Source organism: Eleutherodactylus coqui, chromosome 8, assembly GCF_035609145.1.
Source record: "Eleutherodactylus coqui strain aEleCoq1 chromosome 8, aEleCoq1.hap1, whole genome shotgun sequence".
Lineage (NCBI taxonomy): Eukaryota > Metazoa > Chordata > Amphibia > Anura > Eleutherodactylidae > Eleutherodactylus > Eleutherodactylus coqui.
This window is the reverse complement of record NC_089844.1, coordinates 75,831,074-75,847,476: the sequence shown is the minus strand read 5'-3', so window position 1 is coordinate 75,847,476 and position 16,403 is coordinate 75,831,074. Positions and strand designations below refer to the sequence as shown.

Sequence of the window (16,403 nt, the reverse complement as noted above, 5' to 3'; positions counted from 1 at the left end):
CAGGGACCCCGGTGCCCCCCGCCGCCCCTGTGGAGCCAGGGCCCGAACCCCAAAGGGCAAGGTCCCTGGCCGCTGCCGTTTCTGGCTGGGCCATATTCTCTGCGGCGATTTTTCGCCGGTTAGAGTCCAGCTCAGACACGTCCTCCTCGGAATATGCACGAGGGAGGGCACGCAAGAGGAGGAGGTCCCGTAGCAGCGTGGACACTCCCCATAGATCGCGCCATACCGGGAGGTCGTCTAGACCCTCAAAGTCCAGACTATCCAGGGACTATCATGGCCATCATGGGTCCAGGGAGTCCGTGCATACTAATCATAGATCAAGGCATTCTTCACGGTCCCGGTTATTCTGCGAGACCAGCCCGGGCTCGCCATGAGTCCCCTCGAGCATCTTGCTCATGGGCGCCCCGGGATACGGCGCAAGCGGCAGGCAAGGGCAGTGGGTCTGAATACTACGACCACTCGGCAGGCTCGTCAGTTTCGGAACTAGACGAGGAACAGGTGTCGCCTAGCCAGCCTAATATACGGCCTGGTAATATCCATAAGAGAAACCCGCCAAGTAATGGAAGAAACAGTGGAGACGCCTCCTTCCGCGGTGTCATGTAGACAGCGACAGGTCTTCCCAGACCATCCGGATTTTTCGGAGGTCCTTAACAGGGAATGGCAGAACCCGGATAAGAAATTTAGGCAATCCGGGAAGACTCGGAAAAGTACATATCCATTCCCAGGGGGCCTGAAAAAGGGTTGGGCGGTACCTCCGGTAGTTGACCCGCCAGTTTCGCGACTGTCTAGAAGTTCAGCACTGCCAACAGCCGAGGTAGCAATGCTGGCTAATCCTCAAGACAGGAAGCTGGATGAGTGGGCAAAAACCGTGTTTTAAGCCACAGGCACCGCCTTACAGCCGATGTTTGCGACCGCATGGTCAGCAAGGCATCCATAGCCTGGGCCAAGCAGCTACGGAGAGACACTGTAGCAGGCTCTCCACCAAATGGGTTGCTCAAACCAACAGACAACGTCATACAGGCAAACAAATTTGTATGCGCAGCAGAAATAGATGCAGCCAAGTTCGTCGCCCGGGCGTCCGCTGCATCGGTTGCGGCAAGGAGAACTCTCTGGCTGAAAAAGCTGGTCAGCAGATACAGCATCCAAGATGGCCCTAACAAAATTGCCATTCGAAGGAAACAGGCTGTTTGGACCTAAACTGGATGACATGATAAAGGACGCTACAGACGGCAAGAGCACGTCGTTACCACAAATGCCGGCAAGAAAGGAGAAGGTTCCACTAAAAAAGGAAACCATTTGTTGTAGATCCTTTCGGCGTTTTTCATCCCGCCCAGGGTCGGGGCAGTGGTCCTAGTCTACAAGAACCCCGACGGACGCAAAGAGGGGCCCCTCTTTCAAAAACAAGGCAAACTTGGCGATCCCGACCCGGAACATCTAAAACAGCGGGATCAGAAAGCAAGGCATGAGATGCTGCCCCCACCCAGTGTCACCACGGGGGGGGGGGGCAGGCTCTTCCAATTTCGGGAGACATAGGGGAGGCGCATGAGCAACAAGTGGGTGCAGGAAATTGTGACATCCGGTTACGCAATCGAAGTCACGACTCTCCCACGGAATGCATTCTGCAGGTCCGGAGTGCCTACCACCCCGGAAGGAGTAGCCAACCGACAGCAGGCAGGGCGGAACCTTCTGGCACAGGGGGTTGTGAAACCGGTACCAGGGGCACAAGAGAGGCAAGGGTTCTATTCGAATCTTTTTTCTTGTACCCAAAAAGGACGGCAGAGTGAGGCCGGTACTGGATTCAAGGAGGTTGAACCAATTCATCAGAACAAAACATTTCCGGATGGAGCCAATCAAGTCCGTGATAACCTCCATGCAACCAGGCGAATTGCGGTCATCAATAGATATCAAGGACGCTTATCTCCATATCCCGATTCGGGAAACACATCAAAAATTCCTTCGTTTCGAAACACAGGGAAGGCATTTTCAGTTTACGGCACTGCCATGCGGCCTGTCTACCTCTCCAAGGGTCTTTACGAAGGTACTAGCAGCAGTGATGGCGCCGCTCCAGGCGGAAGGTATATCAGCCATTCCATACCTGGACGATATACTAATAAAGGCACCGTGGGGGACGGCAACATCAAAAGCTTACACGTCACGATGAAGATTCTAGAAGAATTCGGCTGGATAGTGAACCGCGAAAAATCATGCCGAATACCGACGCAACACTTGGAGTATTGGGCATGATATTCGATGCCAGCCAGCACCGGGTCCGACTACCTCAAGCAAAGGTAGACAAGCTCCGGCAGGGGGTCCGGTCCCTAATACAGGGGAAACCGTTAACCCTCAGAATGGCTACCCTGGGCCAGATGGGGCAGCATTCGAGGCGGTTCCGTTTGCCCAGTTCCAGTCAAGGAAACTACAACACTTGATATCGGCACGCTGGAATAGGGTCCGGATGACCCTGGAACAGCGAATCCAGATAACCCCTCAACTCCAAAAGTCACTGAAGTGGTGTCGGGGACCTGGGAGACTTCAGGCGGGATGGCCTTTGAGCCCAAGTCGCTGGACAGTAGTGACGACGGACGCCAGCCTTTCAGGTTGGGGCGGAACACTAGGGGACCAGTCGGTTCAAGGAGTGTGGTCTCAAAAAGAGACAAGGCTACAGATTAACATCCTAGAGTTGCGGGCCATCTACCTGACTCTCCGACACTTCGGGCCCAATCTCAAGAGAAAGAAGGTACGCGTTCAAACGGACAACACCACAGCGGTGGCCTATGTCAACCGACAAGGAGGAACAAGGAGCGTGTCGGTAATGAGCAAGGTAACAGGCATACTAGCGTGGGCGGAGAAGCATCTGAGCTCGATGTCCGCAGTCTACATTGCCCGGAATAGAGATAACTGGGTGGCGGATTACCTAAGACAAGAAACAGTGGATCCCGGCGAATGGGGGCTGCACCCAGAAGTATTTCGGACGATATGCCGGAAGTGGGGCTCGCCAGACGTGGACCTCAGGGCGTCCCGACTAAATTACTAGCGACACTCATTTATGTCCCGAGCGCGGGATCCACGAGCAGCGGCAGCGGAGGCGCTGACCATTTCGTGGGAGGAGTACAAGCTCCTATACGTATTTCCACCCATTTCTCTCATACCGAGGATCCTAGGGAACATCAAGCAGGAAGGATGATCAGCAATATTAATAGCACCAGACTGGCCAAGAAGAAGCTGGTACGCGACCATCATAGAAATGCGGCTCGACACACCGTGGCATCCTCCAGAGCAAAGAGACCTGCTATCCCAGGGGCCTTTTTTTCTACACCCAAATTCCAAGTCTCTACATTTGACGGCTTGGCCGTTGAGAACGAGGTGTGGAGGAGGAAGGACTATTCGGAGAAGGTTAGCCAGACTATGATACGGGCCGGAAAACCAGCCTCATCTGCAATTTATTGTAGAGTCTGAGAAGCGCTCCTTCACCTGTGTGAGGAGGGGCGGGTACAACCGATACAATTGTCGGTGGCCGGAATTCTTGCATCCCTACAATCAGGCCTCGAGGTAGGATTGAGGGTAGGCTCGTTAAGGGGACAGGTGTCGGCATTAACGGTACTGTTCCAAAAACCAATCGCAAAGAGGATGGCAGTACGTACATTCCTGCAGGGAGTCGTCCATACGACACCCCTGTTTAAACCCCCGGTCCAAACTTGGGACCTTAATCTCGTGTTGGACACTATGACGGGCCAGCCGTTTGAGCCGCTGAAGGAGACTACTGGCCTGGAAAGTGGTATTCCTCGTCGCCATTACGTCAATCCGTAGGTTCTCGGAGCTGGCGGCTTTGTCTCTACAGGCGCCATATAGGACCGTCCATCCGGACAAAGTAGTGCTGAGGCCATCACCCGAGTTACTACCAAAGGTGGTATCTCTGTTGTCAGACTAATGAAGAAAATTGTCTTGCCTTCTTTTCGTCCAGATCCAGTACAAAAAAAAAAAAAAAAAAAATATATATAATAATAAATGCTGCACCACCTTGGTCGTGGTAAGGGTGCTGAGGATCTATGTGAAAAGAACAAAGACGTTTCGTAGGACCGACACCCTCTTCGCTATTCCGAAGGGGACCCGAAGGGGCTTGGCAGCCTCAAAAGTCATCCTATCCAAATGGATAAGGTCCCTGATAACAGAGAAGTATCGCACCTCAGGGAGCTTGCCGCCATGTCGGGTTACGGCCCGCTCCACACGGGCGGTAGGGGCTTACCGGGCAGTCCGTCACGGAGCCGCAGCCCTTCAGGAGGGTAAGGCAGCCACCTGGACTTCCTTACATATGTTCTAAAAATTTTATAAGGTCCACACAGCTGCATCATCCGACGCCGCTCTTGGCCGGAAGAGCTTGCAGACGGCGGTCGTTGACCGCACAGCCGAACTCTGAATGCCCACCCAATATATTGTTTTCGGGACTGCTTGTGGACGTCCCATGGTCTAGGCTGTGGCCCCCAATGATACGGACGAGAAACAGATATTTTTGGTATAACTTACCGTAAAATCTCTTTCTCGTCGCGTTCATTGGGGGCCACAGCACCCACCCCTTATTTATTTAGGCGGTTGCTGGAACTTTCTGTTCTTCGGTCATGGTTCGGCAGAAAATTGTGCCAAAGAGGTTGTTTTTGGTATGTATAAAAACATAATATGTATAATCGTACTCCCACTGGCTTCCTACTGCTTGCAGACAGACTAATTAGCTGAGTGCCTGCAGGGGGGATATAGCCAGGTGGGGAGGAGCTAACACTTTTTTGCTTAGTGTCGCCTCCTAGGGCAGTGGCTATATCCCATGGTCTAGGCTGTGGCCCCCAATGAACGCGACGAGAAAGAGATTTTACGGTAAGTTATACCAAAAATATCTGTTTTTCTTCTGAAGAAGGGAAAAAAACAAGACTACAGTATACAGGTTTAGCGATATTGCCCGATTCGGAGGCCTCTGGAGAGCGCTATGCTGCTCCAAATGAGATGAAATTTGGGGATGGCCACTTCAATTGATGCCCTCACTATTTATGAAGAAAAATTTTACTAAAACATAAAGTTGTCGATAGGTGGCGCTGTAGCCGACCAGGTCTGCTGTGACAAACCTGCAGCAGAGTCAAATATGAAGGACAGCATTCCTTGGCATGTTGTAGCCATTAAAGTTGACTCACTGCATTCAGTGGTGGAAAACCTGATTTGGTAAATGGCGATCATTGTTAAAAAGCTAGGGGGACTTATTGAACACTTATAGTCTGATCTGGATAACTACTGTTTTTTTTTTGTAACTTAAATTATTTGTGGAGCTGATCGCTTGAAGTGGCCGTTGTTTGAATTTTGTCTCATTTGGAGCAGCAGCATGCCCTCCAGAGGCCTCTGAGTTGGGGAAGTTTAATTTCACCGAACTTGTATATGACCTATGTGATACATGTAACTAAATTGCACAAAAGTCAATAACATTCGATTTTAATTTAAAAAGGATTGCTCCAAAAAACGCATGTAAATATGAATGTGCTATAAATATTGTATTAGGGAAAATTTATAGAGAAGAAGTCCTGTTTTCAAGAACTTCTATATTACACATTTGTAAGAGAAGAGACAACTACTGGTGCAAAAGAAATTCCATCCTCAGTGCTTTTTAGCCCAAGAGTTCTGATGGCATTCTGAGCCAATGAAGACTTACATGATCCTTCACCGACTGAGTGGACCATAAACACTCATTGTCAAAAAAAAAAAAAAAGCATCAAAGTGATTACAATATCAGAGCAAAAGTATAATTTCTTGCAGAAAACTGAACCCTTGAAGGGAGGCTCTAGTACCCTGTTGTACCACCTCTAGCTTGGATACAAGATGTGATACGGGTGGGCATGAAGGCTCTAGTACCCTATTGTACCGCCTCTAGCTTGGATACAAGATGGGATATGAGTGGGCATGGAGACATACAGGTTCCATATGGTATCCTGTGACATAACGGTCCACATTTAGAATCTTAGAATAGTAGGGTTGGAAGGGACCTCCAGGGTCATCAGGTTCAATTCCCTGCTCAATGCAGGATCTGTCAAAGTTAAACACTTCCATTGATGGAGAATTCGCCACCTCCCATGGCAACCTATTCCATTCATTCATCACCCCCACTGTTAAAGTTTTTTCTAATATCTAATTTGTTTGATAAACACATTTTTCTTCCTTTTGAGCATGTGTTTACGTTCTGTGTTCATTCCTTCTGATCTCGTTAAATGCTTCCCATTCTTCCTTCTTTTAGGGATTGTTAATGATTGTGCTTTGAGACTCTCATTTCACAATATTTCCCAACCTTCTTGGACACTTCTGTCCTTAAGAACATCCAGCCATTGGATTCTTCCTATCCTCTTTCTGAGTCCATTAAAATTTGCCTTTTTCAAATCCAACCTTGAGGTCTGAGTCTTCTCAGGTCTTCCTCCCCTTGTTATCCAAAATTGAAGGATAGCATGATCACTGCCTCCTAATGTCCCAGCCACCTGTACTTCCTCAACCATTTCCTCCCTGTTGGTTAGAATTAGGTCCAGGATAGCAGATTTGTATCCTTCAAGCCCTGTATTCCAATCATGTTGGGGTGACCAACTGTCATATGTCATGGCCCCCTAGACTATCACACCAGCAGTGGGGGTAGTGTGCCGCACCACAGCAAAGGCAGGATTAAGGCGCTCACCCCAAGGTCTCTAGACACTAATATAGCCATTGTTAATGCCAAACTAAACCTGGGTTCATTGCTGAAGACAACCCAGTTCTGCTTTGTAGCAGTTTATAGTGTATAGAAATAACACCGGGTATCCATATAACAGTAAGGCCAGTTTTTAGTAGAAATGTCAAACAAATCCGTATTGCGTACCACTCCACCATATATTAAATAACAGCACAAAAGAGTGGAGTAAGGACCATGTACTATATATTGTACAAACACAGAATACATTGTAATCATATGTAGGGACAGCACATTTAAAAATCATAGGTAGGATCACGATAATCACATAAGATCTAAGGGGGGGGGGGGGGTGGAGGCTATATGCAATACTTTTAACAAAGTACAAAAATAGAAGTAGCAGGAAAATACTATAAACCCAGCAATAAACCCCAATATATAGGCTCCTAAAAAACATGTAATAACATGGCTGCATGTCAACAATTGCTATACCAAAAGTATAAAAAAGACCCACCCATGACACAAAGTGGCAGTCCAGTTTCGTTATTCACAACACCACTACAAAGGGAGGGTGGGTGTCAAAGCCAGTACATGTAATGGGCACTGTGAGACCAAAGGTCCTTCAGCCAAGCGCCTGGAAATGGTTCCAACAGACACAGGGGTGTAACCATGACGCCCCCTGTCTCTGGTTGGTGGACAACAAAACAGTTGGAACTGCTCGTGCTTGTTGGCAGATCAGCTGATGCTCTCTACTGGTGGTTCGTTGAGGGCATCCTACGCCTGGTTGCCTTGTGTACATTTCTTCCTGCTTCATCTGGTCCCATCACGGCCTAAAAGTCTGGTCAGAACAGCCCTGGTGGTGGGAAATCTGTGAATACGAACATCTGGCTTCTCACATTTCAATAATGCACCCCTCTCAACCTCCATTAACTAGGGGAAATCTCTTGGATTGCGTCTTAGAGGCGTATCGTGGTCAACAGGAGGCCTCAGGTGGCAAGACTGTTCATCCAATCACACCACAACTGCATGCCAGGTTTTGCTGCAAAAAGAGAACTAGGTGCCTGCTTTTTACGAAGAGTTTGAGACTGTATAATTGCTATTTGTATGGCGGCAGTGTACAACCCAGCACTTAATTCACAATTGAAGGGGTCCAGGTACAAAACAAATATCAGACATTTCAGAGTGAAAGCCAATTGAAACATACCAGTGAAATGAAAGCCCTGTTCACAAGAGCTTACAGTCTGGGGAAATGGGTGACTGTTCATTTATATCAGAAAATGTCTGACTTGTTTATATATATATATATATATATATATATATATATATATATATATATATATATATATATATGTATATATATATGTGTATATATATAGTTATATATAGTTATATATAGTTATATGTAGTTATATATAGTTATATATATAGTTATATATAGTTATATATATAGTTATATATAGTTATATATATATATATATATATATATATATATATATATATAGTTATAGTTATAATGACAACTAATACTATATTTTGTTCATTGTAGTAAAGCCGGTATAAGTGAAATGTTTGAAGGACATCAAGGACCAATTACAGGGATCCACTGCCACCTCGCTGTCGGAGCCGTGGACTTTTCTCATCTCTTTGTTACTTCTTCTTTCGATTGGACGGTGAAACTGTGGACAACAAAGGTAATTAAGATTTCTTTAATGTGAAAGAATAAACACCAAATGCTTAACCCTTTAAAGAGGCAGCGTTTTTTAATGTTTTTCCTTGCAACTTTCAGAAAATCATAACTTTTCGCAGAATGAGTTTGTTTCCAATTGTACTATTGTACTGGAATTTTTAAAAATTTCTAAGTGGAATGAAATGGGGAAAAAACTGTTACACCATTTTTTTCTATTTTTTTTGGGGGGGGGGGGTTACGATGTACAGACTGCTACAAAAATGACATAGCTTTTTATTCTTTGGGTCAGTCAGTACAATTATGAAAATACCAAATGTTTTTTTTTTTTTTTTTTTTTACTGTACTACTTTCAAAACCTTTTTTATTTTTTTATTTTCTGTCGCCTTTTTTTGACTGCTATAACTTTATCTTTCCATTGATGGAGTTGTGTCAGGCTCTTTTTGCAAGACGACCTGTGGTTTCTATTAGCACCATTTCGGTGTGCATACGACTTTATAATCTCTTTTTCTACAAAAAATAAAAATAAAAAATGCCTTTGAGAGTGACCAAAAAAAGCACAATCCTGGTGTTGAAATTTTTTTCCCCTGACCTTCACTGTGCGGAATAAATGCTTTATTTTGATAGGATTGACTTTTATGGACGCGGCAATACCAAATATGCTTTTTGTTTTTCATTTTGTATAATAAGGGAATAGGGATTTTCTTAAATCCCCATTTATTTATTTATTTTTTTACAATGAAAACTTTCACTTTTTTTCCTCTATGTTCAGTATTGCAGTATATGATATTTCTGCAGGTATCCTGTTAAGACAGGCGACAGACCCGTCCTAATAACCCAAAATACATTGGAATCGTGGGCTGCCATGACAACCGAACAGCATGTCGCGATCTCAACGTGTGGGGGGGCTATTCGGTAGCACTGAACTCTAGTTGGGGCATTTAAAAGGCTTACTGTCATGATCGGTGCAAATGCTGATTGTGGCTGTTGCGGATGGGTGTCAGCTGTTAAATGCAGCCAGCACCCACTGTATATGGAGTGGGCTCGGCTCGTGGGTCTGCCCATATAAACCTTGCTGCCGGAGGGCATACATGTATGCCCCTGAGCTTAAATGGGTTAAAGCTGCATTCACCTTAGCAAACATTTTACAGCATATATTTTTGGATGGATTCTAGGTTAGACCAGTATTTCACTCCAACGCGATCACCATTCTGCTGGTTGCTACTGGAACCAGTTACAGACATATCTATAACAGCCCATCAAAGCTATTGCAGTGTGTGCTGAACTGCTTTCTGGGATCGGTTTCCTATTTTTTCCTACATCTTATTACTGTACATTAACTGCTATTAAAACTACCCTTCCCAGGATGCATCACGGCAGGGAGTTTGCATGGGTTTACATAGCATTAGATTAATTGGCTTCCTATGAAATTGCTCCGTGTGAGCGCGATGGGGAAATTGGGTTGTGTGCCCCTTTTTTGAAGACACAACTGAACTGGATGGTTACAATCTCTGCACTGCAGAATATGTTAGAACTATAGAAGCAATCGGAAAGAAATATCCCTGGAGCGGTTTCTGTACAGATACTGATCAAGCAGGGGATGGCGGGAGACAAGACCTCAAAAGCCAATATATCTGTAAAAGCATCTCTAAGCTACGATGCACACTATCTTGAAATCAGGAAAGGCAATGTATTTGCAATTGCTGTTCTTTATTTGGTATATCCCAATGGGTGAAGCAGCATAGCCAATGTTTGCTCTAGAGCTTCCAAGTCCGCAGTAGAGAGCAACAAGGAAAACATAGCATCAGTTCAAATGTCCTCAGTGATGTGTGCAAGGTTTATCCCCCATGGTTTTACAGCAGCATTTCAGCTCCTCAAGCTTAACTCTTTCCAATCCAATTTTCCTGCCACCGACACACTCGGCAACTCTTATTTATTTTGGGTGGGAAAGCGTTTTTTGGATGCCTTGGAATTACTCAGCAGAAACATGTAAAAATGATCTCTCTCCGGCATACTGTAATATACATATGCAGAAAAGAACCCTAACGACTGACCTCTATTCTGTAAAGTGTTAGAAACGTGTCGGACCTCACCTGACATGGGAGTTAGGAGGGAACTTTCGATGTCGGAAGAGGTCTGACACTGGATTCAGAAGGGTTAAAGGAGTTGTCCAAATTTAAAATGGGCTACCCTAATAATAGGTTATGAGTATCTAGATTGTCGGGGGCCTGCTGCCGGGATGTTTGCCAGTTAGCTGTTCACCGGTGCGCTTGTGCAGAGGGTTGATGTGTGCAGGAAGCAGACCTCTCCGTTCCCACTGCGTTGTCCTGGCCTGGAGTTACAGGCAAGTTCCCAGTGGCTCAGCATAGTATCCTTAAAGGGGTTCTGACACAAATAAGGTTTTTATGCTTTAGCAGCCATTGTTCCCTGGTCTGCCTAATGGACACAGGGAACCCAGGGTTTTTGGCTGCTAAAGCATAAAAACCTAATACTGACCTTTTTCTTTTGTTGTTGTCCTCCGGAGGTCATCTCCCAGCGGGCTTTCTTCTTCCTCGGACGGGCCGCCCCCTTCCGGGATTTTGCACAGGCGCAGAAGACAGGTGCCCTCTGACAGGAGTAAGGACGGGTCGCCTCTCCACTGCACACGTGCAGAACAGGGAGTTCAGCCCGGACAGACGGGCCACCCACAGCAAGCACTGCTTGTGACGTGGCATCCGTCCGTTCACCTCGGAAGGGGCTGATGGGCGGAGCAGAGCAGGAAGCTGTCATTTTGACCGCTCCATCTCTGCTTCATGAAGATACAGAGGAAGATGCCAGATAGAGGGGACATGCCTGACTATCGGTCCTGGCCAGGCAAGGTAAGTGTAAAAAAAAACATTTTTTTTTGTCATGTCAGAACCCCTTTAAGTGAATGACAATTTTGACTGTAATACCAAGCTGGGCCACTGCAGTGGAACAGAGCTGCGCATCTGCTCTCTGCACAAGCACATCAGCTTGGCAAACCGCTAAATGGAGACTGTCCAGTTCCTTCACAAATGGCCGTAAACCTGATTTCCGCTCCCTCGGCGGAACGGCTGCCTGTATGCTATACTAGAGCAAGGCAGAACTTTGTTTAGTAATTTTCTCTTCTATTTAATTTTCATTCTGTACTATACAAAAGCGATGAAGTCAGGTCGCCTGCTTTGATTAGCAGAATTTCTCTTTCATCGAATGAGTTATTCAGCACAAATAAAAAATGTTCTTGCCTAATGCACAATTGTTGGTAACACTGGGGGTTGCTGTTCCCATTTATCCATTAATTAAGAATACTGTAGGTGGTTCCTACGTGAAATAATTCAATTTATTGACTAAGGAAGAAGAAGAAGAAAAAGTTCAGCAGAGAAAGAAACCGATTTCAGGTTGTTAAGTCGTACGTATGAATCCGTGTAGTGCCGGCTAATACAAATGATCTTAATTATAGTTTTGTAAATGTAAGAGTTGTTAATTGTAAATTGCTTGTTGTATTCGCAGGCACACGAGGCTTTCAGAATATTCACTCACTGGGGCCTGATTGTAAAATCCCCCTTTATATTGTACTTCCCTCTTTCCTGACAAGCATTTGAGAAAATAATTTTACCGAAAGATGACATTCAAAAAATGTTTAGTGTGTGCATAAAAGATATTTATCTATAATCATTATAAAAAAGCGCATTTTAGACAGAATAATACCGCAAGCTGCTTCCATGATGCTCACCTGTCACTCACCGCGGCAATTCCTTCAATAAATTGTTTGTAAGTGTAGCAATATCAGTACTTTGTGAAGGAGGTAATTAGGCAGAAAAACGGAGGAAGGTAGCAATCGTCAAATGTAAGTATTAGCGCTGCTTTAGATAGTAAAATAAACCTACATAATACATACACATTGCACTCAAACCTCTATTCCTGTACTTGACGGATAAGAAACCAATAATCATCCTTCTAGAAAGTACGGCAAAATAAGGTTTTACTACATGACCAAAATAAAACGCCTCTCTTATGGCGGCGTCTGGGCTTTTATTACACTTTAAAAGCAGATTATCTCTCCACATCGTAACATTATCATGCCGTTACAATTCAGTGTTTACTGTTTCATATGATGAGGGTATGTCCGATGAGCCATCCAAATCGCACTGCTTGAAGTTCTCTTCCGTGGCTGGTCTTTTTATCCCTGTTGGATAAAGAGGAGCATATTTGCGTTCAAATGACCATCTGGTTTCAGGGCAAGATTCTGTCTCCGCACTGGAAGGTGAGAGGGGTAGATTATCTGCAGTTGTTCTTCTTTGCCACCCCTACGATCGGCCCGTTTTGGATTCCATTTTCGGCTTCCCAGATTGGCCTCCCAGATTGGCCTCCCAGATTGGCCTCCCAGATTGGCCTCCCAGATTGGCCTCCCAGATTGGCCTCCCAGATGACACAATCCACAGACTACCTAATATCCATAGTGCTTTGGTGCACTTTGTCTGCTCTCTGATTGGCCATAGCTGTTCATGTGATCAGCACAGGCCAGTCTGAGAGAAGTGCACAGTGTGAAATTGGGTAGATAGAAAATTTGCAGTAGCCATCTTGGATGATCGAACATCAGAGCAGAACCAACAGATGAGATGGACAGCAGACAAGAACAAGTGCAGGAGATCTAGCCTCACCTCCTCCAGTCACAGGACAGAATTTTGTCCTGAAGCCAGAGAGTTACTTTAGGTATGAGCTCCTCAGGTTGTTGTCTACTGTTGTGTTGTGTGTTATATCTGTTTTTAGGGAATGTCAATGGCATTCAGTTTGGCCACCATTAGAGCTCCCATAGAAGCCCCAATGTAGTTAATCCAAACTCTTGATTGGTGAATTAGTTTTGGTTCTAAATGATTCATCTCTAGTTCTAGAGTTTGGGACAGTTTGAATGTCCCTGTACAGGTCCGATTCACTGCACTGGGAGAAGGTTGGGTGATAAGTATTTAGATATAAGTATTAGTGGAGGTGCAACCACTAGGTCCTGCACAGGTCCCAAATGTGCCCCAAATGGATATTGTGGTCGTCACAAGTAAATGTCCCTCTTTTGAGTACTTATACATTCTTCACTTCACAAGGCACATTATTGGAGTTATTACGACACACTGTTCTACACGGGAGCTGTATGCATAATCCATACAATGGTTTTCATCAAGACCGTTTGCAAGGTGGTTTGGTTTTGTTTTAATTACATTGGCTCCATTAAACAGTGTTGCATAGTGTGCACGCATTTTAATTCCACTATGTGATAAAGTATGGACAATTCAGACTTGGCTCAACCCTCCTATTACTTTATCTTCCTGCTACATCATGTCGATGGTTAAAGGAAAAAATATATATGAGGAAAACACTGTTTTGTTCTCGAATATAAGATCTCACTATAACACTGTATAATAAAATGTGGGGTTGGGAGTCAGTGGAGGGATTTTAGACTTAGCAGATGCTTTGTCCTGCCGTGATGAGACATGTTGGACAAAGACTTATTTTGATTTACATTATATTTTGTCTTTTTCTCCTAGAATAATAAACCTTTGTATTCGTTTGAGGACAACTCGGACTACGTATATGACGTCATGTGGTCTCCCACTCATCCAGCCCTGTTTGCCTGTGTGGATGGAGTAGGGCGGCTGGATCTGTGGAACCTCAACAATGACACAGAGGTAAGTAGATGGCTACATATTAGACTTCGCTTTGGTCAAAGACGCAAAATCCTAAAACTTAATTCAGGCAGCAATTGTTTATTCATTTAACTACTGCGCCGATAACCATATAGGTAAATGCAACTGTGAAATCGGTGTAGCCTGTGCTCTGTGTTTTTATTAGCCATATTAATGCCATTAAGACTAGAGATTTATTTTTTTTGGGGGGATGGGGGGGTGTATACATCCCAGCCTTTGGAAAGCTATAACTTTTTTTTGGGGGGGGGGCTTTTTTTTCTTTTTTTGTCTTTACAAATAATGTACAGAAAAAACTTTATTTTTACAAATTTTTATGTGGGGAGAAATATTTTTAGAATGCAGTTGCGCGTTTTTTGAAGGTTTTGTTTTTTGCAGCGTTCACAATGCAGTAAAAACGATGTATGAACTTTGTTCTATGGGACAGTATGAATACAGTAATGCCAAATTTTATAGAGGTTTTTAATGTTTTTCTAATTTTAAAAATTAAAGTTTTTTTTTTTTTTTGGTGTGTGTGTGTGCGTGCGTGCGCGGCGAGCTGCAGTTTTTATTAGTACCAATGTGAGATATACACATGTTTTTGATCACATTCTATTCAATTTTTTGGGGATAACTTAACCCACAATTCTGACGTTCCGTATTTTTTTACGGCCCTCATTGTACGGCATAAATATTGTGGTATTTTAATAGTTCGGACTTACATGGTGATACCAAATATGTAGGGGGTTTAAAATTAGTTTAGATTTTTTTTTTTATGGGGGAAAAACTGGTTTCCTTTAAACGTTTTAAATCGTTTTTTTTTTTCTTTTACTGGGAAATAACTTTTTGTTAAATATTATTTTTTACATTTTCATTTGATAGGGCTTGATAGGCATCTACGCATGGCAACTCTGGAAGCCTTCAGTAGGCTCCGGGCTACCACGCTAACTCATCGTTCTCCCTTGATCGCATTATAGGGGGTACCGATGATGCACGGGAAGTGCCCCTTCCCCCTCGCTGAATGTTTCTAGAGGCGCAGTCAGCTTTTACAGCGGCCTCTAAACTGTTAGCTGCCACAATTAGAGCTACCCGATTGCGGCAATTTCCGACAGCTATCAAAAACAACTGATGGCCACCAGGTATGGAGCGGACTTGGCTCCTCAGGCCACTCCATACACCCTTCACGACTGCGTGAAATTTACACATTGCGGTCGTGAGAGAATTAAAGGGACTTAGTTTAATTCAATTTACTATAAAATTATAATTGTAGGTGATTCAGCCCAAAAAGCCCTGGGAATCTTGAGTCCCTGGCCCAGTACACACTGGAGAGGTGACCATCCATCAGGTGATAACAAGTGCTTCAAACCCTTTGTTCTCCAGAGTTTCTATCTAATTCATAAAAAGTGATAAACTGAAAACCACTTTCAAGTCGTGGACTAAATACACTATACCCTCCCATGCTGGCTAAGTGATAACCAAAAACCTACTACAGCTCATCTCTTCCAGGTTTTCTTGCAAGCCTTTCAATCAGTACACAGACTCGTATCTTCCAGTCTTGTTCCTCCGTTGGCTTCCTCATTGTTTTGTATATCTATGTGACTACTTATACCATATTCTTTATTCCTGATTTTCTTTTATTCTTAATTGTGATTGTAGCTTTCCTTTTTTGACATAATTGAGTGTTGCTGATTAAATCACATTACTGTACCTATGAGGAAATGCTGTAAAGTATATATTCTATTACCTAAGTAACTTTTGTATATTGGAGGAATGTATTTCAAACCGTGTTGCCTGCTTAGAAGTTAGACAATTTTTCCAAATCACATGTGCCTATGTAGATTGGTCTGATCGTGCTTTTATTTTTGCACTTCAAGTGGTTAACAAGCAGTTTGCCAAGAGACTCTCAAAGACTCATTAACGCTTATTATTTTGTAATTGTGTTTGACTGATATAATAGATATGATTAGATTCAAAGATAATTATAGTTATATAAATTATATTGGTCCATTTTTTTAGAAAGGTTTTGAAAACTGTAGTAAATTAATTTTGAGATCTTCCATGATAGAATTTATCATATATAGATAAATACGGCAATTGGGCAACAAAACTCCTGCCATCCTGATTTACAAAAAGCACAAAAATTGAGTCATAATTCTCCCTTCCCCCGCACCCTTCAGTTCCAGTAAAAATAGAGGAAAAGTCTCTCAATATGGTGAGTGACAGCCAGCGAGGAGATGGGCATTAGAGCGTGATGGCACGTATGTACCTAATGTCAATGATTGAGGATGGAAGTCTGTATACACTAAAATGGCAAACTACAGTTAAAAGGGATTGTCTAGTTGTAAACTATTGATGACCTGTCCTTGGG

At 44.0% G+C, this 16,403-nt stretch overlaps 1 protein-coding gene across 7 annotated transcripts in view; it reads left to right on the top strand.

The window, feature by feature from the left end:
* Nucleotides 1–16,403, top strand: part of DYNC1I2 (dynein cytoplasmic 1 intermediate chain 2) — a 124,063-nt gene that overhangs the window by 103,077 nt on the left and 4,583 nt on the right. For all 7 annotated transcript variants that reach the window (XM_066575861.1, XM_066575864.1, XM_066575863.1 and 4 more), the window contains 2 exons: nt 8,226–8,370; nt 13,901–14,041. In XM_066575861.1, coding sequence (XP_066431958.1) covers nt 8,226–8,370; nt 13,901–14,041 — 286 coding nt within the window. The remainder of the gene's footprint in view (nt 1–8,225; nt 8,371–13,900; nt 14,042–16,403) is intronic.